The sequence below is a fragment of the Phodopus roborovskii genome, unplaced genomic scaffold (genome assembly GCF_943737965.1).
Source record: "Phodopus roborovskii unplaced genomic scaffold, PHOROB, whole genome shotgun sequence".
Lineage (NCBI taxonomy): Eukaryota > Metazoa > Chordata > Mammalia > Rodentia > Cricetidae > Phodopus > Phodopus roborovskii.
This window is the reverse complement of record NW_026126514.1, coordinates 2,382,088-2,408,553: the sequence shown is the minus strand read 5'-3', so window position 1 is coordinate 2,408,553 and position 26,466 is coordinate 2,382,088. Positions and strand designations below refer to the sequence as shown.

Below are 26,466 nucleotides of genomic sequence, written 5' to 3'. Positions count from 1 at the left end.
CTAGAACTGGTGTTAGATAATTGTGAGCTGCCTCGTGGATGATGGGATTTAAAACCCAGTTGTCTAGGAAAAGCAGCCAAGTGCTCTTAGCTGCTGCTGATCCATCTCTCCAGGGCCTGAACAACACCTTATTATTTCTGCTTTGGAGAATGCTCAATTCCAAATTGTGAATTGTGGTTCAACAAACTCTGCTCTCCCTCCAGGAGTGATCTTATTCTTGGACTTGAAGATATTTTGATATGTTTTGACAATAGTCCTTTATTAGGTATGTTGTTTGTATCAGATATATTGCTGGGGATCTTTGGAAATTTCTGATGTGCAGCCCATTCATAGTCTGTGAAGCTGGAATCCAGGGATCTGTATATTAATAAATACATTGTGATACTTCTAAACAACTCACTATTATTTGGCATTAAGAAGTAATGAACTCCCAAGCCAGGTGTGATGATGCACTCTTGTAGCACCCTGGAAGTTGAGTCAGGAGGATATTGACTTTGAGGCCAGCCTGGGTTACATAAGTGTACTCTTATTTCAAAACAAACAGGCAAACAAAACAAAACAAACAAACAAACAAACAAAAAAAGCAAAAACAAAACTTAATTTAAAAAATCCAGGACAAAAAACCCCAAACAAATAAGTGAGTTACCAATCTATTGAAAGACACAGAGGGTCCCAACTAGTGTTAGTGAAATGAAGAGTCCTTCTGAAAGGGCTGTATGTTCAATATGATTCCAACTAGATGACATTTTGGAAAGGGTAAGACCATAAACAGAGACCAGTTGGGAACTCTCTGTACTTAGACCTGGCTGGCCAGGAACACAAGGTAGTCCTAACTTATTCTCTGTGTTTTCTGTTCAATTTGCTGTGGATCTAAAACTGCTAAAAAAAACACCAAAAGAAAACAAAACAAAAAAACTTTTGCGGGTGAATCTCATGTGCATCTGTGTTTGAAAAGGACTAGACTAGGTCTTTGCATAGTCTCTCTTTATAAAATTAAGTATCTATTGCCATTTTCTGTTCAAAGGATGAATAAACGAGAGTTCAGTAAGGAGTGTGAGGCATAATTCTGGTAATCTCACAAACCAAGGGGCTCTAGCTGTTAAGAAGTATGTGTGTTAATGGCATACATCTCCATGTACGCCCCTAGAGGCAGGAGCATTTTCTCTTCTTCCTGCTCCTCTACCCCACCCCCCTTCACCACTGCCGCCACCGGAGTAGCCTAGACAAGTCACGACCTCATTATGTAGCCAAGGATGACCTTGAACTCCAGGTCCTCCAGCCTCCAGCTCCCTAGTGTCACAGTCACAGGCGGACGCCACTCCCAGCGGCCAGTCTTTAATTTTCAAGTGCCGGTGAAATAAAAGTTTGAACGGAAAAACTCTGGAAGTACTAGTGACCACAAACCGCAGGGAAAAAGGGAAAAAAAAAAAAAAAAAAAAAAAAAGGCGTTGAAAGCCCTCGGGGCCGCCGCTTCCCGGGACTCCGAGGGGGGCCGCCAGGAGGCACGCGTCCCATCTGCACCGAGGCGATAACGCCGAGCTGGCTTGCCAGGCTCGCCGTGAAGCGTCCAGGTAAACCGCAGCGCGCTCGTCCTCAGGCGGACGCCGGGAAGGGTGGCCCGACGGCCACCACGGTGGTCTCAGTTCCGCCGGACTCCGGAGTGGCCCGCGCCGGGCGAGGCGGGCGGAGCGTGCGCGAACCAGCTGCCGGCGGCGCGCGCCGATTGACAGCGCGGCCAGGCCGGCGCCCGGCGGCCTGAGGAGAGCCGTAGCCAGCCGACCGCCCCAGGGAGCCGGCGTCCCCCGCCGTCGCCCCGTCCCGCCGGCCGGCCGGCCTCCGCAGCGCCCCAGGTGGCCGCGGGCAGGGCGGCCGGGAGGCGTTCGCTCCGCCTCCGCGGCCTCCGCCAGCCTCCCCGCCCGGCACCCGGTCGAGCCGTCCCCTGCCCCCGCCCGGCTGGCGATGGACGCGGCCTCTCCCCGCCGCCGCCGGCAGCTGCGCGCGGGCCTCGCTTTGAACCGCAGTGCCTAAGGAGCCGCGTGCCGGGGGGTCGGGACCCGCGCTGGCTGCCGCCGCTCCGGAGGACCTCTCGCTTCCTTGTCACCGGGTCCCCGCGGAGGAAGGGGAGGGACGAGACGCGGCTTTTCCTGTGCCGCCTGCCTGGCTCGACCTGCGCGGCCTGCGGCTTCCTGGGAACTCGAAGGCCGCGGCCGGGCCTGGCTCTGCCCGCGGCCTGCTTGGAGCTGGACCGGAGCTGTTTGGGACGACGAGGCAGGGTAAGAGGCTGCGGGGAGGGCAGGCGGGAGCGCTCGGCGCCGACGGCGGGCTGGGCCTGCGCGAGGATCTGGGCAGCCGAGCCCATCGGCGGGCGGGCGGGCGGGCGCGGAGCCGGGCTCCGGCGCGGTGAGGTCGACCGTCCGCCTCCGCCGCCGCTCGGTCCCGGCCCCTTTGTTCCCCTCCCCGTGCCCTACGGGGCTTGGCTGGCTGGCGCCGGAGCTCCGGCTGCGCTCCCCTCGTCCTTGATGAGGCTCCGCTGCCCGCCCGCCGGGGATCGGGGACGTCCCGCTGGGCCTCCGAGTTCCGGGAGCCCCGCAGCCCTGCCGGCAGGCAGCTCGCCCGCTTCCTCTCGAGCACGCAGCTGATTGCTTCTCCAGAACTTCGCCCTCCTCCCGCAGCCTGGGAGCTCGCTTAGCCAGCTTGGGTGTCAGCGGCTCTGCTCCGGCCTCAGGCAGGCCGAGGGTGGCCGGGCAGCTTCGCCGGGCGCCGCCGGCGGCTGCCCACCGCGACCCGCCTCTTGGTTTCCCGGCAGGTGGATTGCGTGGGACCCCAGGCTGTCCTTCGGTCAGGCACTTAGAGCAGCTTTTGTAATGACTCACCTGCCTAGACTACTTCTCGAATTTTGGTTTTTTAAAATAAAAACTAACTGCCCCGTCTTGTGGGAACCGAGAGTGGCCTATTTTTTTATTTTTATTTTTTTGCATGGGGGGGGGAGTTGGTAAGCTGTTAGTTGTATTAACTTTAAGCATTAAAAAAAAGTTTTAAGAACAGTTGCCAAGACTGCTGTAAGTTCTAACCAGTATTTAACAACCAACCCCCCCAACACAGTAGATTTCATATCTAATTACTGTTTGTATTTGGACGTATTTTGGAGTAAGTTTGAGAATTAAAACTTTATTGAAGTTGTTGGGAAAGGAGAAATAAAATTTGAAGGAGAATTGGGTCAAATGTGTAATTTCCTTAAAAGTTCTGGATGTGGCCAGTATGGAAAGCCCAGTGTTTTGTTTTGTTTTGTTTTTTCCGGGGAAGTGGGGGTTGCAGGGAGAAGTTCGCTGGTAAAAGAACTTGTTTTGTAGGTGCTCTTTGCTTTTTGGCACAGACATTGGTGATAACAGGAGTGGGATCCAGGCCTTGTTTCTCTGTTTGACAAAGACAGCTCTGGTTTCTAGTTAACTAGCAACCTAATCAGCATATATATACTCTTGTGTTAAACTGTCTTGTGTTTAGTGTGTCTGAACATTATGCCTTGGAAGTAGAGGAAAGTTGTAATACAGGGGTTTTGAAGTTTGGAAAGTTTAAAAAATCATGTATATTTATTTATTCTTGTATGTGTGTGGGTATATGCATGCCATAGTTCACATATGGAAATCTGAGAACATCTGTGTGTGTGTGTGTGTATGTGTGTATGTATACTAGTTTGAGAACCTTACAAAACTTGATTCTAGCAGGTATACAGGAAAAAAGTGTAAACACAGCCTGATCAGTTCTGAGCATTTGAAAACCCCTTTTCCTTTTTAAATGTAGGGAAGAGGCATTTTAAAGACCATGGCAGATGTGGACCCTGATACGTTGCTGGAATGGCTGCAGATGGGACAGGGAGATGAAAGGGACATGCAGCTGATAGCCCTGGAACAGCTCTGCATGCTGCTTTTGATGTCTGACAATGTGGATCGGTGTTTTGAAACGTAAGTGCATTCCTTCAACATCTTCCTCTAGGGTCACTCTGGTGACATCTGTTTCCAACCATTTGCTGACTTCGGTTTGTGTGAGAACTTCACTGGAGAATTTTAAAACATACTTTTAGACATTTCTGAAGTTGTCTGTTTACTTTGCTGAGAAATAAGAGGTGCCTGGAAATGGAACCCTACTAATGATAATTGTGATTATGTAAATACATATTTGTTGAATGAATGTGAATTATAGGAATACTAATATTAACCCATAGCTTGGTTGAGTCAGTTATGAAACATCCCATAAATTGAGGAGAATGTAAATGTTTATTCTCTTTAAAGCTGTTTTTATACATATGACTAACTAGGAAAATAAGATTAGAACTGCCTGTTTCTGTAGTTTTCATATGTCACTGTGCTTTTGTTAAAGTAACTTTCTTGTTTGTAAGTTAGAAGTTACATTGGTTGCTACATAGAGTGCTTTTGTGTGTGTGTGCCCGAGTGTGCTTGCCACAGTGAGCATGTAGAAATCAGAGGGCAGTTTTTAGGAGTTGATTTCTCATTTCAGTATTAGGTTCCAGGATTGAACAAGTTGCCAGGGTTTGTGGTAAGTACCTTTACCAGCTGAGCTAACTTACCACCCCAAATTTGGATAGTTTTAAACAGTTCTATTTGAAGATGGAGATGATAATAAAGTTTGCATAAAAATGTAAAAGAAAATTCACTACTAGGTAGGCTACTAAAGTCATGTTTTTCTTGTATGATTTTAGTTCAGTAAAAGAACAGTCTTCTGAGTTCATTTGTGTTTACAGTTCTGAATTCCAATAAGTGATTAAAAACCTTTTATATATGCTTTAATGTTATTCAAAGGTAATTAGAAAGTGTTTGAGATATTGACCTAAAGTTTGGTGCAGTTAATGCCTTTGAGGTAGACAGGCTATATTACTTGATAAATCTATATTATCTTTTCAACTTGTTTTCTCTTTTTGATTTTTTTTTTAAGTCGTAGTTTGGATTTTTGTTAAAAACAATATTATTTTAGCTAGATATGGTGGCTTTTGCTTTTAATCCCAGCACTTGGGAGGTAGAGGCAGAAGGAACAGGAATAAAAGTCGACCATTTTTGCCTACATAGTGTAGCAAAATCTCTTGTTGGATTGTTCTTTGCAAGACTGCTAGTTCTCCAATATAATGATATTGAGACTATATTAATTATGAAACCTTGTCCTTAAGTTAGGATCTTTCCCAACTAGCTTTTATAACTTAATTAACCAATATTTTTAAATTTATGTTCTACCACATTGCTCAGTTACCTTTTCTTAGTTCAGCACATCTTACTTGTTGGTGAAATACATGTGCCTAGATGTTGTTTCCCAGTTTTTTCTTTCTCTCTGCCCAGAAATCCCTTCTATCATTTCCTGCTTAGCTATTGGCCATTTAGCTCTTTATTAAACCAATCAGAGGGTGCCTTAGGCAGAGATACATCTTAATGTAAGCAAATATTGTGAAACAACATAATATAGTCTAAGCCAACCTGAGCTGCATGACATCCTGCCTCAAAAAAAAAAAAATATATAATATAATATAAAAATAAAGCAAGAGTGTCACGGGAGATGGCTCAATGGGTTCAGTGCTTAGAACCTGTTGTAGAAGGAGAGACCCAGTTCTGGTAAGTTGTCCTTTAAGGTCTCTGAAGGCAGGGTTGATAGAACTCCTTATAAACAAGCTTCCACATCATAGGGGTTGGTTTTAACTCCTTTTTTCTTTTTAGTTTTTGGAGACAGTTTCTCTCTGTAGTCCAGGCTGGCCTCGAACTCACAAATATCTGCCTGCCTCTGTCTCCCAAGTGCTGGGGAGTGTGTCACCACACTAGGCAATCAGTAGATTATTAAAACAATAATTAGTTTCTTCATTGATATCCTGTTCTAGCAGGATTTATAGAAGCATGAGCTAGAATATTAAGTATTCTTATGTTTCATTACAGAGTCACCATTAGGTCGAGAGCTTCTTTTTTGTTGTAAAGATTTATTTATATTTATGTCTGCTTATGCAGTGTGCCCGAAGAGGCCAGAAATGTCCTCCCCTGGACTGGAGTTACAGGTGGTTGTGAGCAACCTGATGTGGGTGCTGGGCACTGAGCCTGGTTCCTCTGGTTCCTCTCTAGGAGCTTTAATTGCTCTTTTCTCTGCTGAGGCATCAAGTTAAGTGTTATAGGGCTGGAGAGATGGCTCAGCCTTTAAAGGCTAGGCTCACAACCAAAGATATAAGTGTTACTTTATGTTTTCTATTTAGTGTACACACAGACAAACACACACACACACACACACACACACACACACACACAGATTTCTGTTTTGTTTGTTTTTTAAGAGATTTTTGAGGCCTTCCTTTTCTTTTTATTTTTTTGAAACAGGGTTTCTTTGTATTGGAGACTGTCCTGAAACTTGCTCTGAAGACCGGGCTGGCCTCAAACTCAGAGATCTACCTGCTTATACCTCTTTCCCGAGTGCTGGGATTAATAAAGGCATGCACCACCACCAAAAAAGAAGGAAAGGAAGGAAGGAAGAAGAAAGAAAAAAAGAAAGAAAGAAAGCCATTGAAAAGGGGATGTAGATTTAGCAAGTAACATAGTCTGTCTCAGGGATTGGACTCAGTTTGTCATGGTTGTTGGCAAGTTCTCTGCTAAACTGATTCATTGTCCCTTTATAACAGCACTTAAAGAAACTATTACTACATTAAAACAATTTAGAGGATAATTCCCAAAAATTAAATTTATTTCTGTATTTATTTGTGTGTATGTGCATGTAGAAGTTGAGTTTTTTCTTTCTACCATGTGGATCCCAGGTCAGCAAGCTAGGTGGCATGTACTGAGCCACCTTTGGACCTGAAGAAGATTTTGTTCTTGTTCTTGTTTTTTTTTTTTTATCTAGGTATGGTGGTACATGCCTTTAATCCCAGCACTCAGGAGGCAGAAGCAGGCAGATCTCTCTGAGTTTGAGGCTAGGATGGTCTACAGAGCGAATTCCAGGACAGGCTCCAAAGCTAAAGAGAAACCTTATCTCAAAAACCAACAAAAAAAACCAAATTCTAAAATTTACTTACTGCAATATGTTTGGGTGTGTGCTTGGCTTTGTACTGTCGTGCATGTGTGGGTCAAAGGACAGCTTACAAGGACTATTTCTGTTCTTTCTGGGATTGAATTTAGGTAATTGAAATTAGGTAATTTATAGCAAGTGCTTTCACCAGTTTTCCCCTTTAAATCTTGGTTTGCTTTCATCCTTCTATAGCCATATAATTATTTTTAGTTATGACATTATGGCTATAGGTTCAAGTTCCTTTTATAAAAGATTCACTTTCATCATATGTGTATGTATGTGTGTTTTGTCTGTATGTATGCACATGTGGCTTGAAGTGGGTGTCAGATCTCCTGCTACTGGAGTTACAGATAGATGGGTATAAGATACCATGTGGGTTCTGGGAACTGAACCCATGTCCTCTGTAAGAGCAGCAAGTGCTCTTAACCACTGAACCACTTTTTCAGCCCTGATGTTCAAATTCTTACAGTCTGCTTGTCTACTTAGCTTCTGAGAGACTTATTTTGTTCCTCCTTAAAATGATTTCAGGTGGGGATTAGTGGTGAGAATATATGTGAAAACATGTTTCAAGTGAAGTGATATAATACCTAATTTTGATTTATATTTTGGAACTTTATTTCTTGAAACGGTGATTCATTTGGGAGTCTTTCTCTCTTGTTTTTAGACAAGTTCTCATGTAACCTGGGCTGGACTGAAATTTGCTCGCTTGTTCCCACCTCTCAAGTGCTGGGATTACATACATGTATGTGCCACCATATCCGGCTTTGGTTTTGTTTTTTTTTTTTTTTTTTTGGGTAACAGGGTTATCACTATAGTTCAGTCTGACCTAAAACTCACCTTGTAACACAGGCTGGCTTCCAGCTGAAGATGATCCTCTTGAGTGCTGGGATTGCACTACCACATCAGACGCTTCTCCTGCCTCAGCGTCCTCAATGCTAGAATTTCAGGCTGGAACCCCTTCCACTCAGGCTTTAAAGTCTTTTAAAGTTGGCAAATAGGCAGGCGAAAACCAAGACGTTTTTTGAGAAAACCAACTTGTTTTTTGAGACAGGGTTTCTCTGTGTAGCCTTGGCTGTCCTGGAACTCACTCTAGACCAGGTTGGCCTCAAACGCAACAGAGATCCGCCTGCCTCTGCTTCCTAAATGCTGGGATTAAAAGCATGTGTCACCCCTGCCTGGCAAGAAGTGCATATTTTAATATACCATAGAAAATCTTTCAGTTTGATTTCATAAAGTTAATCTAAGTTATGTGAATGAATCAAAACATGCCCACACATTTGATACATTGTGTCTGATTTGTCTGTATTGAAAATGTGCATCTGTATAGTTAGGAAAGGCACATAGTGCAGGGGAAATTGTGGTCTTGAAATGGGCTAGAGCTGAGTTCAGAAGCTTGCCTTCATTGCCTAGGAGGCATATGATAGGCTATGGAGCCTGACTCCTAAGCCTTGTTGGGTTTTATGGAAATCAAGTGAGATTAATGCAAGTGAAATGCTAATGTTCTCTTCGGCATAATAGTTAAACGATTTCCCCCTTGGAATTATTCTGAATCACTACGGTTTTGTTTCCTTTTGGAGTTAACTAATCCACTTTTTGTGATGCAACACAACTTCCTAGAGTCTGAACTTGTTGAGGCAATGTTTCTGAAAGTAAAGTAAGTGAAGGGTGAATTTTTGCTTCCCATTAGCCCCTCAAATGTAATAGGAGTCATTAGGGAAAAAGGTTTTCTTGGGTTTGCTGGTTCATGTCTATAATAACAATGCCTGGGAGGCTGAGGCAGGAGGATTAATGTGAGCTTGAGGCTAGCTTAGGGTGTAGAGTGAAACCCTCTCTCAAAAGACAAAAAAAAAAAAAAAAAAAAAAAAAAAAAAAAAAAGGAAGTGACTTGATTGAGGGATAATTCAGATTATAGGATGCTGAGGAATTTCCTCAAGCAGTAGTGGCATCCAGGCATGGAAAGGATTCAGGAGCACTTGGTCTAGTGGAGTAGTGTCTGCATTGGTGGGTGAGTCATGTATCATGAGCAAGCCTTTGGATTTCATTACAGGAGCATGGGGAGGGAGTTGGGATGCAGTGAACGAGAGGCATGGTGGTCTTTTTTTCTTCTTACTGTTCTGGATATCAAGTTTACCTCTCCAACCCCTAAGTTTGTCTTTTAAAACTATTACTTAGATCAGATATGGTAGAATATACCTGGAACTTAGCACTCTAGAGGTCAAGGCAAGACCTTGTGTCAAAAAAGAAGTCATAGGCTGGGTGGGGTTGCAACGCCACTTGGATGTGCCAGGCATAGTGTTCAATCTCCAGCACTATAAAAGAGGCTCAGCTGCTGAAGGTTGGAGACCTTAGTTTGATCCCTGGAATCCACTGGAAGAAGAGACTTGACTCCTGCAATCTGTGCTTTGACTTCCACAGATACATGGTCGCATACATACATATAGCTACAAACAAGTAAATGAATATAATTAAAACAAAAGAAAACAACAACAACAAAACCCCATTCTGCAACTAGATCAAGTGCAGAAACAAATCTCCTAAATTCTCTTACATTAAGGCAGGTTTTAGAGAGATTTATAAAAGTGTTAATTACTTCCTTATTGCCACTCATCTCTCAGATGCTTTATTTAGTCTTTTTGTTTGTTTTGGTTTTTTGAGACAGGGTTTCTTTGTATTGTTTTGGAGCCTGTCTTGGAATTTGCTCTGTAGACTAGGCTGGACTTGAACTCACAGAGATCCACCTGCCTCTGCCTCCTGAGTGCTGGAACTAAAGGTGTGTGCCACCAACGCCTGGCTTATTTAGTCATTTTTATTTTAAATTTTTTTTTTTTAAAAACAAGCTATAGTTAACATTTAAGAAGCTTATTATTTTCAGTTTTATTTATTTAATGAGGCAGAGTTTGGGGTACTTTTTCTAATTTTAAAAAATTTAATTTTATGTGCATTGGTGTTTTTCATGTATGTATGTATAAGTGTCAAACCCCTGGAGCTAGAGTTAAAGACAGGTGTGAGCTACCATACGAGTACTGGGAATTGGACTTTGGGTTCTCTGGAAGAGCAGACAGTGTTTTTAACTGCTTAGCTATCTCTCCAGCCCCACTTTCTCTAGGGTTTTTTTTTTTTTTTGGTTTTTCAATATAGGGTTTCTCTGTATTGCTTTGGAGCCTGTCCTGGAACTCAATCTATAGACCAGGCTGGCTTGAACTCAGAGATCCACCTTCCTCTGCCTCCTGAGTACTAAAATTAAAGGTGTGTGTCACCATGCCTTGCCTACGGACTTTAAATACAGGTTTTAAGCATGAGTGTTAGCATGAAGAGGGTATTTTGTGAAGATACATCTCAAGAGTTTGGCTATAGTCTTCTCAGAGTTATAGTTTGTTTAAAGAGCTTTGTGGATGTGAAGGTACTTGAGACAATCAGGGACCATCCACCTTAAATTTTATTATGTACTTATTATTATTACAAGTATTTGCATATAGTGTGGGGTGAGGATAGTACATACACTTGCCACTGCATTAATGTACTAGTCAGAGGACTGGTGCATGTTGTAGTGTTGGTTTTCTCCTAGTTTTATATTGGTTCTGAGAATCAAACTCAAGTCATTAGGCTTGTGAGGAAAGCACCTTGCAGAATGAGCCATCTCATCTTCTTTTTTGAGACAAGATCTTCTTCCAGTGGAGCCTGAGGCATGCCAGTTAGACTAGGCTGTCAGACTTCAAGCTATCCACATATCTCCACCTCTCCAATCCTGGGAATAAAACCCATGATAGCATGCCTGGCTTGTTTTGATTTTTTTTTTTCTTATTTAAAAAAATTGTTGTCTATCTGTCTGTCTGTCTGTCGCAAATGTGCCACCTGTCAGAACAGCTTTCTGGAGTTGGTTCTCTCTTACCACATGGGACTCAGGAATCAAAGTTAGATGCTCGAGCCATTTTAAAAGTTATTTTCAACTGTGTGTGTCTGAATGTGGGTTTGCGCATATGAGTGTAGGTGCTCGCAGACGCCAGGCATGTTAGAGCTCCTAGAGCTTGAGTCATAGACAGTTGTGAGCCATCTGATGTGAGGGCAGGGAACCAAACTCAGGCCCTGTTTAAGAGGAGCAAGTTCTCTTAACCATTGAGTCATCTTTCCAGCCCTCACAAGACATTTTAGCAGACTTTAAGCATGGATGCTCTGGGAAAGAATAAGACTTGTACACAAGTGTGGGAAGCACATGCTGGAGAGTTGCCAGGGCTTATTTTAGAATAAACTGTAAGTACAATTTTAAATTTCCCAGATTCATTTTGAGTATAGTAAATAGTAGAGGACCTGAACAACAGATACAACAATTCTTCAGGACTCCTAACAAATTCCTGTGACTATCACTTTCATGTTCAGTGGTAAAGCCTAGCAAGTTCAAGGCTGGGCATTATTTTGTGCCCAAAATAATCACTCCCCTAGTCTTAAGTCACATCTCATGACCACATTAACCTTTGTGATTCTTTATTATTATTATTATGTTTGTGTGTTTTTTGAGACAGGATCTCATGTAGCTCACACTGGTCTCAAACTGGCTGTGCAGCCAAGAATGACCTGAAATTTTCAGCCCTTTCTGCTCCCATCTTCCAAGTGCTGGGGTCACAAGTGTATGATACAGTGAGGGTCCAACTCAGGGCTTTGTGCATTCTACCAACACAGCTATATCCCCAGCCTGGGAGAAACTTTGTCATTTATTTATTTATTTCTATAACTTAGGGCCCACTTAGGATTTCCAAACTTATTAACATGACTCTTTCTTCAACATCCACAAGATATCTCAAATGTCATGAACAAGTCTAGCTCCATCCTTTGGCTGGGGAATGATGGTGAACTCCTGTAATTTCAGCAGTTAGGAGGCCGGGATGGGAGAATTGCCACAGATTTGAGACCAGCATGTCACAAAACAAAGGAGCCTTCCATAATTGTTCTGTGACTGGTACCATTATCCATTTCTTCTTTTATACTCTCAAACCTTGTCATTCAGCAAAAAATTTTAAAATTCTCTCAAAACTATCATTTTCAGGCCGGGCAGTGGTGGCACACGCCTGCAGAGGCAGGTGGATCTCTATGAGTTCCAGGCCAATCTGGTCTACAGAGTGAGTTCCAGTACAGCCAGAGCTACACAGAGAAACCCTGTCTCAAAACAGAACAAAACACCACAAACAAGCAAAACCTATCATTTTCTTTTGCCTTTTTGGGGATAACTATGGAAAGGAGAGGTAAGACAGGGTCTTACTGTGTAGCCCTGGCTGGCCTGGTACTTGCTATGTGGTCAAGGATAGTGAATTCTGGTTTTGAAGAGTGCTGGGATTGCAGTGTGTGTTACCATGCTTGGTTTATATAGTGCTGGAGATTGCACTCAAGGTTTCAGGCATGCTAGGCAAGAAACCTACTAACTGAGTTAGTCTCAGCTTCCTTAACCCTGCAAAAACAACAACAAAAAGAAAACTTTGTATTTTGAGGCAGTTTATTGATTAGGTTGACCATAAATTTACTCTAGGTAGGGCTTGAACTTGGTGATCCTGCTTTAGCCTCCCAAAAAGCTGGGATTACAGGCTTGAACCATTAGATCTGCATGATTTATCTTATACTGAGTTGGTGACTCATCTGTATTTAATTTTGTAAAAATTTCCATTGGTCATCTGAAAAATACTTTCCCCTGGGTTGTACAGATATTTTAAATGTTGACATATTTTAACAGTATAAAACCTCACATTTGTTACTATGACTAATTATATCAAAAAAGTCTTTATTGGGATGCTGTCAGCTTTTTATGGCAATTATATTCTCTAAAATTGTCATTTTTGTTTGAATGTTTTTGTAATTGGTAACAAGCCCCATTGTTTTACTTGCACTAAAAATTCTGCTTCATTAAATTTTTTAAAAAACATTTACGAGATATCCGGATCTCATCCCATCCCACCCCACCCCACCGCACCCCACCCACCCATCCATCATCCATCCATTGTTTGTATGTATGTATACTCCCAAGCCCCAGTGAGGCTTGTGGAGGTCAGAGTACAACTTTTGGGTGTTCATTACATGAGTCCTTTGGAATTGAACTCAGATTATCAGGCTTGGTGGCAAGTTCCTTTACTTGCTGAATGACCTCGCCTGTGTTTGCTGGATATCTAAGCCTGTTTAATCAGTTTGTTTGATGTTCTTTGCATAAAAATGTTACTGCAAGAAAATAGCCACTGGTTCAGTTCTCAGACAGTTGAACAGGTCCTTTTCACTGATAAGCTGTTATTCTTTGGTTGTGTAGAAGTGGTTTCTCCTTTTTTCTCTTTTTCTTTGTAGAATATTAAGGAGATTTATAAATTGAAGAGTTCAGATTTAGTAAGAATAATTTTGTTGCTCCATTAAAGTTGTACATTGGTGAAATTGGTCTTTATTTTCATGTTAGTTCCTGGCAGTGAAGACTACAGTTACTAGTATTAACTGTAGTTATGAGTATTAATTGTAGTAACTAGTATTGGCAAGTATTAACTAGTATTAAATGTAGCTACTGCCCTCATCACTATACTGCCCTCACCAACAGTTTTTTTTTTTTTTTTTTATGTTAGTTTGTTTTGGAGACAGTTGTCACTGTGTATGTACCCTGGCCAGCCTGGAACTCACTTTGTAAATCAAGCTGAACTCACAGTGATGCACCTGCCTTTTCCTCTTAGTGCCGGGGTTAAAGACAGGGCCACCAGCTCCAACAGGTGCATTCTGCCTTGCTTTCACGTCATTAGTGCACTTGTCAGCATAGGGACCAGTGAGTCAAGATGAGCTTTACTGAATATCCCTGATGTCAAGTGGGACGAAGGCGTCCTTTGTATTTTAGCATCATTCTCAAGTGGACAACAGTGAGGACAGATCTGAATGGACTGTGGAGTGAGTGGGACATGATGATGTGGAGACAGATCTTATGGAAAACTTCTTTGAGAAGTAAGGGAAAAGGAGCTAGGTCAGAGGACAAATATTCCATATTGTGAATTGGCTTTTGTCTAGGGCAGTACTGCTTTTTCTGTTCTGGGGTCAGTCCTAGGGCCTTGGTGTCTTAGGTAAGAAAGAGCTGTACGCTGAGCTCCAGCCCTAACCCTAATCTTTAAATGTTTCACGTGCACAGTGGGAATCACTTGGCTCATGTTTAAAAAAAAAACCACGCTGAGTTGGTCAGTATTCATATATGTTTATATGTGTATATGTTTGAGTGTTTTGCCTGCATGTATGTCTGCACCATGTGCATGCCTGGTGTTCTCAGGCCAGAAGAGAATATCAGATCTGCTGGAACTGGAGTTACAGCCAGTTATGAGCCACCCTGTGGGTGCTGGGAATCAAATCTGGGTACTACAAAGGCAACAAGTGCTCTCAACCCCTGAACCATCTCCCTAGCCCTGGTCTATATTCCTAACATGCTTCTAGGAGGTGAAGTTCCATAGATCTGTAATCCCATTATTTGAGAAGCTGAAGCAAGAGGCTCACTTAAGAATTTGATGCCAGCCAGGGCCATGTAAGTGATGACTGAATTGCAGCTTGTGCTCTTTGACTGTTGAGCCCTCTCTCCATCTCCAGCCCCCTTAACCTTTTTTTTTAATTTTCTGTGCATGTCCATTGGGGCCTGTTGAGTGATAGTGCTATTGAAGCCCAAATCCATATTGATTTTCTGTTTGTTTAATGGGTTACTTAGAGAGGACTCTTGATTATTCCAAATATTGGTGTGGATTTATTTTTTCAGTTTTGATTTATTTGTTTTAAAATTGTACTAGGTATATTTATAGTTGTATCTTTGAGGAGTGACTTTTTTTGTTTTTTTTTTTTTTTTTGAGACAGGGTTTCTCTGTATTGCCCTGGCTGTCCTAGAACTCACTCTGTAGACCAGGCTGTCCCTGAACTCAAATAGATCCACCTTCCTCTGCCTCCTAAGTACTACTGGGATTAAAGGTGTGCATTGATTCCCCCCCCCCCCATCATTGGATCCAGGTTCTCAACATGTTAAGACATACCAACTACTAAAAAAACACGTCTAGTTTGTTATGTCTATCTTTGTTCCTACCTAGCAATTCTCATGGTTATAAAGTCTGTTGTGGCTGATATAAACATAAGCCTCTGGCTGTATTTCATTATGATAGTAATTTCATGGTACATGACTTTTAAAATCTTGTTTTCATTTATTTTATAAAGTTTTACCAGGCATGTTCATGCATGCTTGTGTGCCTGTGCATGTGCTTGTGCCATCTCACATTCCCCCTGTGCACCATGTGTGTTCCTGACCCTCAAGAGAGGCCAGAAGAGAGCATCAGATCCCATGGACATTGGAGTTACAGATGGTTGGGAGCTGCCATGTGGGTGTTGGGAATGAACAGGACTATTGAACATCAAGTGCTCTTAACCACTCAGCTATCTCTTTACCCTCCCAGGGAGTCCTTTTTTAGTTCTTTTCTCTTTACTCCTTCCTTTAATTCTATCGCTCCCAGGAGCTTTTTTAATTAGTCTTCTAGCTAGTTCCCTGCCCTCTGTTCTGTTACCTTGACTGGTGTAGGCACTGTTGTTATACTTGGATTACCCTCAGGAAGAAAGTAGTGAGAAAATGGCTGTGGGGAGGTAAACATAACACCAGATAATAGGATATTTCTCAGGCTCTTTGGGTCCTAGGAGCCTTGTTCCGAGTTCCCAGGGGGTCTGAGACATGTGCTGGATGGAGCCAGCTTTGGGGCCAGATTAGTGGGGGGGGGGGGGGAAACACCTGAGAAGTCTTCCTCATCTCCTGTCATGCAATAAGGTTCTTTTCCTTTATTTTCCCAGTTTCTGTTGTGTGTGCCACACGGTTTTGGGATGTGGCTTTGCTACAGGTTTGCTAGCTTTCTATAGCTATGACAAAATTTCTAAGAACAACTTACAAGGACAGATTTATTTTGGTTCATGGTTTTAAGAGTTTCATTATGTGTTCATTTGGCTTTATTTGATTTTATTGCTTTGGGGCCAGTGGCAAGCAGAATATAATACAGTATAATGTCAGGGATCCCAGAACAGAGCATAGCTGTTCACCTGTGACAGTCTGTAAGCTTAAAGGAATCTCCCCTCCCCCCCCCCCCCAATCTCCCCAAGACAAGGCTTCTCTGTGTAACCTTGGCTGTCATGGAAATCCCTCTTCCTTGGCCTTCCAAGTGCTGGGATTAAAGGCATGTGCTACCACCACCCAGCTGGAAGCTAAAAAACAAAGGACTAGAGCCATTATATCCTCCGCGGTTACCTGCCTGTGATGACCCTGCTTCCTCTACTAGGCCTTAGCTCCCAAAGATGATGGTGTTCACCATGCTTTGAATACATGGACCTTTGGGGGACATCCAGATCTAAGCTATAAGCAGAGGCCACAGTGTAGAGGGAAAGAGAAAGGGAAGGAAATGATGGCTCTGCTTAGGAATGGAGCTTGGTTCTAGTTCAGTTTCCAGCACTCACACTGGGTGAGATTCAGTACTGCTTGTGCTCTAGCTCTATGAGATACACATACATTAAGTTAAGGAAGAAAGAAAGAGAGAGAAAGAAAAGGTTGAAATCAACCTTATAATGCTATTATTTATGTTCTGACCTCTTTTCCAGTCCACCTGCTGTTGAAAGTTTTTCAGAGCCCTTGGGTAGTTAATTGATTTTTCAGTCCATCCAAAGCCTGTGGCTGTATTTGTGGGATGTGATAGAGTGTAATAAGCTAATGCAATGTTGGTTGCCACTGAAGTTTAACCATATTTTCTGTCACTGACTAATTACAGGTACTCTGACTTAAGATGGGGTTGAAGCCTATTAATCTCTTGTTGGTAAACGTCAGGTAGAAATGCATTTAACACATCTAGACTATTGGTCATCATAACTTAGTAAAGAGAAGGTTGGGGATGGGTATTTTTGGTGTTATACAAAGAAATATATAGTCAAAATGAAAATTCATTCAGCAAGGCAATCTATTTGCACAAAGGGTATGTCAAACCCAAACCAGCTAGCAAGCATTCATGGCCAAAATTGCCTCTACTTTTTATTCCTGACGTAGGTGGTGATTGTCTTATCCCCTTGGTGGCAGCTTGCTTCACAGTCTAATGCAATTGACAAATTGAGACAAAGGAGAAGGGGGTGGGTGTTCCTTGTTGGGCTAAACTACCTTTGATAGAAAGGATATAGTGTATGTATGATGTGGGTTGTTTACCCTCATGATGTTGTGGCTGACTGGAGCTAATGTGGCAGGCTGCCGCAGCAGATCATGAGAGGATATTTCTAGCTCAGGGAAAGGTCAGCATTCAAAAACTGCATTAGGCTTTCTCCTGAATATGTATTGCTTTCATACTAGTGTGGTTAACATGTCCTCCCTCCCTCCCTCCCTCCCTCCCTCCCTCCCTCCCTCCCTCCCTCCCTCCCTCCCTCCTTTCCTCTCTCCCTCCTTCCTTCATTCCTTCCAGGGTTTTTCTGTGTAGCCCTGATTGTCCTGGAACTCAAATCTGTAGACCAGGCTGCCTTTGAACTCCCAGGGACCTGCCTGCCTTTGCTTCCTGAGTTCTGGGGTTAAAAGGGTATACCACCACTGCCTGGCATGTTTTGTTTCTTGAGACAGGAATTTCCTGTGTAGCCCAGGCTAGCTTTGATCTCATAGTTTAGGCCAAGATAGTCTCAAACTCCTGGTCCTCCTGCCTAAGCTTCTTGAGTTCTGGGATTACTACAAATGTGTGACATCGTGCCAGGGGTAGGCTTAAGACTTTAATGTTTTGTTTCTGTTCGTCTCTGTATTAAAACCTTCATGCATATGGAGGTCCAGTGTTGATGTTGGCAGTCTTCCTCAATGACTCTTCTACCTCAGTCAAATCCAGAGCTCACTTACAAGGTTAGTCTTTGAGATAGGTTACTTCAGGGATCCTGTCTCCTCTATCCATGGCTAGAATCACAGGTTAGCCTTCATATTCAAATAGCATGTATGTGGATTTTGGTGGTCCAAACCCCATTTGTCTTTATACACAGCAAGACTTAACTGCTGATCCATCTCCTCAGCTCCCCCAGCTCACTTGAAATAGTCTTTTGAGACTGGGTCTCATTCTATCCAGGAACTCACATGAAATCATTCTGTCCTAGCCACCTGAATGCTGGACTATAGACATGAGCAACCAGGCCCAGCTTAGCTTCCATTATCTTTAGTACATTTATACAATCAAGTCCCCTGCACAGTTGCCCTCTTCACTTCGTGTACCCTCAGATACTCTGCACCTGATTGCCTTCTTCATCTCCATTCATCAGTATTAGTGCTTTTATATGGATGTGTAAGGGCTCTTTCTGGTAGTCTGAACAAGAATTTGAAATGGTCCTAAGTTAGGGTTTTTAAAGAATGAGGGAAGTGAAAAGATGGATGATGAATTCTAGAGGAGTAGCTTATAGGATTCAGTGGATAGTTGGAAATTGGAGAGGAAAAGAGGAAGATTCTCAGGTTTAGGGTTCTGGTTAGTTGACATTAACTGAGATGGAAATTGGAGCATCTAAAGATATCAAGTGGGAACTGTGTTTTAGATGTACACCTTCAAGATACCTATGTTGATATCATTCTAGATAAAAACAGTGGTAGGGAGTTGCTTTGAAGTAGATTTAGGGAATTTCTTAGCATTTTCAAAGAGACCCTTTTAAGATAGATGATTGAGTTTGAGTTTTATGGTTACTGAACAAGTTCTTGAATACTTTCTGTGAGCAAACCCTTCATTTTGTGAGCTTTGTGGTTTGTGGATAAGATGTATATCCACACAGCCTATTTCACAGAGTACATTCCAGGGCTACAGAGAGAACCCTGTCTTGGAAAACCAAAACCAAAACCAAATATCCAAATTAAATAAACTAAGGGAGTAGATGAAATCAATGAAATAATAATAGATAATGGACTCAAGAAGAGACTAGAATGGACAAGCTAGAGGGGAAAGCTGTGTAAAGTATGTATTGCAGGCCAGTAGGGGAAATGTTAGGTGCCGTGGCCATTTAATATTGATGTCATAAACTTAGATAGTCAGGTCAGTTTTCCTGATTAAACAACTGTTTTTTAGTCATTTCTTAGCAGTAGATTCAGACCGTGGGTCTGAATTGTTATGGTTGTAGCCAAGAAATCAGGGATGAGATTTGAAGGGTTTGCTTGTCTGTGAATATTCAAGTACATGTTGACTAATAATAAAACTGAAGTTTAGTTATCTGTCAATAACCCGGGGCTCTTCTCAAATGAGAATAGGAAATTTCCTCACTACTTCATGCAACCCAGTAAAGTTAAATAAGAAAGAAATGTACCAACCCAGGGCTGAAGACAGTGAAAGCCTTCTACAGAGGCAGTGCTGCAGCAGGAATCCTAGCAGAGCATATCAGACAGCAGGGTTTTCACTACCCTATTTGTGTGACTTTAACATAATTGCAGTCCTTTCTGCTACTCCGTATTTAATTTACTGTTTTTTACCTAATTAATATTAGTGATTGTTGGAGCTTGAGAGATGGCTTCATGGTTAGGAGTGCTAAATCTATTCTAGAGGCCCATAGTGTAATTCCCAACATCCACCTGGCAGTTCACAATCATGTATAACTCCACAGGGAACCAACACTTTTTCTGGCCTCCGTGGGATCAGGCACTCATATGTTACGTAGTCATACATGAGACAGAATACCCATTCACATAAAATAAACTAAAAACTTAAAAAATGTAAACTTAAAAAATGTTAGTGATTTGTGTGTGTCTGCATGTGTTCCTGTGTTATGTGCGTATGGGAGGGTACATGTATATGGAAACCACAGTTTGACATTGGGTGTGTTTCTCAGTCATTTTCCTCTTAGTTTTGAGACAGTCTCTCAAAAATAGCCCCGATTGGCTAATATGCCTGGCCACTGAATTCCAGGGATTCCAGCTCTGGCTCAGGCTCCTCAGTGTTGGGATTATAGGCACATGCCACTGGGCTCGGCTTTCTACTTGGATGGTGGCGATCTGATGGTTCTCATGCTCATGCCGTAAGCACTTTACCACTGAGCTGTTCAGTCTCCCAAATTAATGATTTCAAATGCATGTGAATATACTCCTGATGCCTTCATGTTGAAAAGTAACAGTTAACAGTTCCTAGTGTGGTGGTACAGACCTTTAATCCCAGCATTTGGGAGGCAGAGGCAAGTGGATCAAGGCCAGCCTGGTCTACAGAGGTAGTTCAGGACAGCCAGGGCTACACAAAGAAACCTTGTCTCAGCGAAGAGGAGAGAGAAACTAGAGAGACAGGCAGAAAAATGTTTCCTTGTCCAGAAACCAAACATACATCAGGTGTTTCATACTTTGAAAACCTGATGAAGTAAAAACCTAGATGAAGCATGCCTTGGAACCTTGGAGTCTCAGCCCATGATTAAATACAACATCTTAGTTTTTTGTTTCCTGAAAAATAAAGTTAACCATACTAAAAACTGGGCACACCATGATGTTAAAACTTCATGGGCTTTTCCAGCCTGGTCTATAGAGTTTGAGGCCAGTATGTAGATCCTGTCATTTAAAGAATGCTCAGTGAGTAAAGGCGCTTGCTGTCAAGGGCAACAACATGAGTGTGATTCTCAGGGTCCCCATGGTAGAAGAAACCTTGTCTCAGGAAACTAAAAGGGAAAAGAAAATATGAAGCAGATTTTCATTATAGTTGGTGTAAACAATATTGTATATTATGTAGAGCATCTTAGAATCAACTCCCGTTGTCCTTTGACCCAATGATTGAATGAATGAATAAATGAATAAAATCAATATAATTAAAAAAATGAAATTAAGAACAGTAATTTCTTTCATTCATTGATTCATTGATTGATTGATTCATTCATTCATTGAGATAGGCTTTCTCTGTGTAACCCTGGCTGTCCTAGAACTGGCTCTGTAGATCAGGCTGGCCTTGAACTCCAGAGACCCACCCACCTGTCTCTGCCTACTGAGTGCTGGGATTAAAGGTGTGCTATACAGAGAAACCCTGTCTAGAAAAACAAAAACAAAATGCATCTTACATAAGTGTATGAACAAACATTGGACTATTCAAAGAGGGGAAGAGAGATTGCATTAGTTTTTTGGCCAGGTCCTACATTGCTTAACTTTCTTCTTTATGGTAACCATGTAAAATAGGTGCCATTTCTATACTATCTTTGCTTCACACATGAGGGAATAGGCTTAGAGAGACCACAGAGCTGTTGTTTTTTGCTTTAGTCTGGTCTTTGGAATTTCAAAGAGGTGCCTGGTCATATAATGGTGGCTAGTGAGTTGGCGTAGTGGGAAAGGTGCTTGCTGTCAAGGCTGATTGATGGTCTGAGTTTTATCCCCTTGACCCACACAGTGGAAGGAGTGAACTGATTCCCTCGTGTTGTCCTTTGACCCTCAGCTTCTGACCTGTGGCATGTGTGCACCTGCATGCATACGCACACGCACAGTAAAAAATAAATGTAATTAAAAAGACCATGAACTAGTACTTGGTCTTGAAATAAAGAGAGACATTAAATGTGCATGCACTGATTTTATTAGGTGTAACTATGGAGGAGATTAGGGTTTCGAATTAATGCCCTTGCTGTAAGTTGTTCCAGCTTGGTATTTGCACAAGTGAAATTTGTGTATTATAGTGGAGACAGAAACTGGAAATAAATATTACTTAATGTTACATATAATATTATACATATAATATTAAACATAATGTTAATATTTTGTTTGGTAATTCTAATCATAATATCATGTCTTTCACTACAGATGTCCCCCTCGTACTTTCCTACCAGCTCTCTGCAAAATTTTTCTTGATGAGAGTGCTCCAGACAATGTGTTAGAGGTGACAGCTCGCGCCATAACATACTACCTGGATGTGTCTGCAGAGTGCACCCGAAGGATTGTAGGGGTAGATGGAGCTATAAAAGCACTTTGTAATCGTTTGGTGGTAGTTGAACTTAACAACAGGACCAGCAGAGACTTAGCTGAACAATGTGTAAAGGTAAATATTACTTATATCATTTGGAGAATAAAAAATACATTTTACTGAAAAAGTAAAATTCCATCACTGTTTTTCTTTGAGAGTGGTTAAGAATAGTAACATGACAATCGTGTGGCCTCAAAGGTCCTGTTAGGGTTGGAAATGCAACCTCTGGATGACAGCTGGACGTAGTTAATAGGCTTTCTTCTGCTTCATGATTTTCAGTTCTGGTCACTAGTGCTTGAGAAATTATTCATGCTTTTACCCTACGTTACTGCATATAGACATAGACATAGGGTTCAGCATGACAAACAACACTAGCACCTAGTACAGGCGATCTTCTAAGCGCTTTTAGTCATGATAGTTCTGTAAGTGGTGCCATTAATATCCTGTCTGTTTTACAGATGCGAAAAATCAGTATGCTGAGCAGGTAGTGGTGACAGAGCCAAGATTTGCAGCTTAGGAAGTCATCTCTATAGTAAACTGTTTTAGGGGCTACAGAGCTGGCTCTAGGAGGATCTAATATTTCTGGTCTCCATGGGCACTTGGCGCGCATTCCAGCATGTGTGCACTTACACACACACACATGCGCACACACACCAGTAACAAATCAGTAGTTTACCAGAAATAGTTAGTGAACATGTTTAGATTTTTTTTTTATTTTGTATTTTTGAGTCAGGGTCTTGCTTGTAGTCCAGGCCACTATGTTAAATGATGTTCTGCATTTGGCATTTGGTTGTGATTGTTTCATTTCATTTTTTTTTTAATTGTCTGTTTTGAAGCAGGGTCTCACAATGTAGCCCCAGCTGACCTAAAAATCACAGAGCTCTACCTGCCTCTAATTTCATTCTGAAAACTTTATTTGTGAGATGATATGCTGTTTCTTGTTGTCTAGTTCGTATTTGGTAGCATTGGAAGGTATATATTGTAAACTCCTATTACTAGTTGTTTGCCATTTCAAAAACAACAACAAAAAACAACCAAAAAAGTCTGAGACCCTTCTTTGATTATTGATTCCAATTCACCTATCTTCCTGGAATAGCCAGCTCCTAGAAAGAGTAGCATAAGGTATACTTTCTAAGCCCACTGAAGTCAGGATTGTGTTTGTTTAACTCTTCTGAGGTAAAACAACCAGAAGGTCACCATGATACTAGTTCTTTATAGCTCTAAACTTGGATCCTGGTGAGTGGCCTTTGATTTTATTGACCATTGCATTCTTTCCTCTCTTTTCCCCTTGTAGCTTAGGTTAGCATTGTCCTTACTATGTATGTAGCCAAAGGTGGTTTTGAGTTCCCCATCCTGCTGCCCGAGTTTCCTAAGTGCTGGCACGCGACAGGCTTGCACCATCCCATCTGTTTTATATAAATATTTTTCATTGATTATAGATTGCATTTATAATGCATTCTGTATATTAGGTTACATAAAAATTAGGTTGATAGAAAATTTAATTTCACTGTTTTACTTTACTGTTTGGACTATAGCTATTGAATTTGAAGGGCTTATTATGCTTTTTGTAATTCTGACATCTTAAATTCTTGTGGCTTTCCTCTGTTAATTTTGTGTCACTGTTGTAGGTGTTGGAACTGATATGCACTCGTGAGTCAGGAGCAGTCTTTGAGGCTGGGGGTTTGAATTGTGTTCTTACCTTCATTCGTGACAGCGGACACCTGGTTCATAAAGACACTTTACACTCTGCGATGGCTGTGGTGTCCAGACTCTGTGGCAAAATGGAACCTCAAGATTCTTCTTTAGAAATCTGTGTAGAGTCTCTATCTAGTTTATTAAAACATGAAGATCATCAGGTAAGTACGTTGTATTGTAGATACTGAGTTTTCACATAGGATTTTATAATGTTCCCTCTTTAGAACTCAATACATTATAATTTGAACTTTTCACTTGATTTACTTGTCCAGTATTTCTACACCAAAAGTTCTTGGAAGGGCAGTAAAATGTGTTTTAAGGCATGCATGGTGGTGAAGGCTTTTAATCCTAAACACTCAGAAAGCAGAGACAAGCAGATCTCTGTGAGTTTGAGTGTGACCTCGTCTATATACTTTGTGACAGAGATAGCTATTTTTATACCTGTACTTGTATTCAGTGACATTTTGTTGATTTAATGCAATATTTATTGAAAACAATAGGCTAGATCTTACCAAAGCAAAATAACCTAATGTTTATATAATATTATTTGTAAGGTTTTGTTGGATTTCTATACTTTAAAAAATAAAGTTTTCATGCTCCCCTTTTTTATTTGGGTATTACCTCACCTTACATTCATAGATTATCTTGGCAAAGGTATACATAATAACAGTTTATATTTTAGAGTTTGTACTATCTGTTTATATCCTTTATATGTTTTGCCTCATTTGAGCAGACACAATGGGTTATAGGTAGTATTATTAAACTGTTTTGTAGATGGGGACCCAGGCCTTTGACAGGTACATGACTTTCTTTCTCAGACTATGTTAAGGGAATGTGGAGCAGTCATTCAAATCTCGACAGGCCATGTGTTTTATCACTTTGCCTGTCTGTCTTCTGTTTGGTGTTAGTGTTGAAGTGACTTGATGCTAGCTCTCTGGAGGAAGTTTTATCCACTTCCTATGCCATTAGGTTTCAGATGGAGCACTGCGCTGTTTTGCATCGCTAGCTGACCGATTTACTCGTCGTGGAGTGGATCCAGCTCCATTGGCCAAGCATGGATTAACGGAAGAGCTTTTATCACGAATGGCAGCTGCTGGTGGTACTGGTTCAGGGCCATCTTCAGCTTGCAAACCAGGTCGCAGCACCACAGGAGCCCCCTCTACGGCTGCAGATTCCAAGTTGAGTAACCAGGTGTCGACAATTGTAAGTCTTCTCTCAACACTTTGCAGAGGCTCTCCACTAGTCACACACGTAAGAATGCTTTTGGATCTTTTGCTTTTTAACCTTTCAGAAAAAAACTGCTTTTGTATAATGCAGATATTATGTTTTTCTCCCATTTTCTTTTTTAGGATCTTCTGAGGTCAGAGCTTCCAGATTCAATTGAAAGTGCATTACAGGGTGATGAAAGATGTGTGCTTGATACCATGCGGTTGGTTGACCTCCTCTTGGTGCTATTATTTGAAGGACGAAAGGCCTTGCCTAAGTCTAGTGCTGGATCTACGGGCAGAATCCCAGGACTTCGGAGATTGGATAGTTCTGGGGAACGCTCCCATCGGCAGCTTATAGACTGTATTCGAAGTAAAGATACTGATGCACTTATAGATGCAATTGACACAGGAGGTCAGAAATTTTTCTCTTTAAGTATAAAAGCCATATAGTCATGTGTGGTAGTACATATCTTTAATCCCAACACTCGGGAGGCAGAGGCAATGTCTTTGAGTTTGAGGCCAGCCTGGTCTACAGAGTTCCAGGACAGCCAGAGCTATCACACAAAGAAACTTGTTTCAAAACAAAACACAAAAAAGGCAAACGAATAAATAAATTAAGTAAGTAAGTAAGTAAATGCTGTAAGATAAGGAATCGTAGGCGGTTTCTAGTTCATACCGCTTGGGCAAGACTCTTAACTTGTTAACTGTTTAGATATTCTTCCTTTCCCACTATATAATTATCAGCCTTGTGCATCGTAATGCTGGAGTATATATTTGTAGAGGGAATTTGTTAAATGTTTATCAAGTTGGGAATTTATCCATTTTGTCACCCGTGGGAACGGTTCCTGACTAGTTCTTTTTTTATTTTATGTATGTGGGCGTTTGCCTTCATGTGTGTATGTGTGCTGGTGCCCTAAGAAATCAGGAGTTGGGTTCCCTAGGACAGGAATTATAGGTGGTTGTGAACCACTCTATAGGTGCTGGGAATTAGACCTTTGTTTTTAGGAAGCACAAGTACTCTTAACCTGTGTGCCATCTCTCTAGCCCCTTTTGTGGCCTGCCTCTGCCTCCCGAGTGCGTGCACCACCAACACCGGGCTTATTGTGGCATTTTAATAAGGATTTTAAGTATTAAGGTTAAGAGAAAGGTACCCAAAAAGCAAGTACAATGCACGTGAAGGTGGATGTGAGCGTCTCAGAGGAGTCATACGTCTTTCCATCCTCATTGCATATTTACTTTAAGTTTAAAGCCATGTAGTTCCTCAGTGATTCAATGTCTCTTCCCTCTTCCATTTCTCAGCAGTTTTACGTTGTGACTGACTGTGCTAGACCTTGGCAACATAGACTAGACTGCCATACACCTCTAGTGATTCTCTTGCCTCTGCCTCTTGAATGCTGGTGTTATGGGTGTATGCTACCGTGCCTGGATTGATTTAAACTTTTTATGATACCTTTCCTCAGCTGACCTTAGGGTTGCTGGTTATTTATTACTTTATATTGACTTAAGTATGCAAAATATCTATTTCTGTACTTAATAAAATAATCATAACAATCAGAATTGTTTAAACTTTAGAGAAGTTGTCTATTAACTAATGGCCTTAAAAATAAAAGATTTTCGTTTTTTTTTTT

At 41.7% G+C, this 26,466-nt stretch overlaps 1 protein-coding gene across 5 annotated transcripts in view; it reads left to right on the top strand.

Annotated features, from left to right (window-relative positions):
- Window positions 1-2,129: 2,129 nt before the first annotated feature.
- The window catches only part of Hectd1 (HECT domain E3 ubiquitin protein ligase 1), a 90,396-nt gene continuing 66,059 nt past the window's right edge, over window positions 2,130-26,466 (top strand). For all 5 annotated transcript variants that reach the window (XM_051195814.1, XM_051195817.1, XM_051195816.1 and 2 more), the window contains exons 1-6: window positions 2,130-2,273; window positions 3,799-3,959; window positions 21,776-22,010; window positions 23,564-23,791; window positions 24,600-24,881; window positions 24,980-25,250. In XM_051195814.1, coding sequence (XP_051051771.1) covers window positions 3,820-3,959; window positions 21,776-22,010; window positions 23,564-23,791; window positions 24,600-24,881; window positions 24,980-25,250 — 1,156 coding nt within the window. In that variant the 5' untranslated portion in view covers window positions 2,130-2,273; window positions 3,799-3,819. The remainder of the gene's footprint in view (window positions 2,274-3,798; window positions 3,960-21,775; window positions 22,011-23,563; window positions 23,792-24,599; window positions 24,882-24,979; window positions 25,251-26,466) is intronic.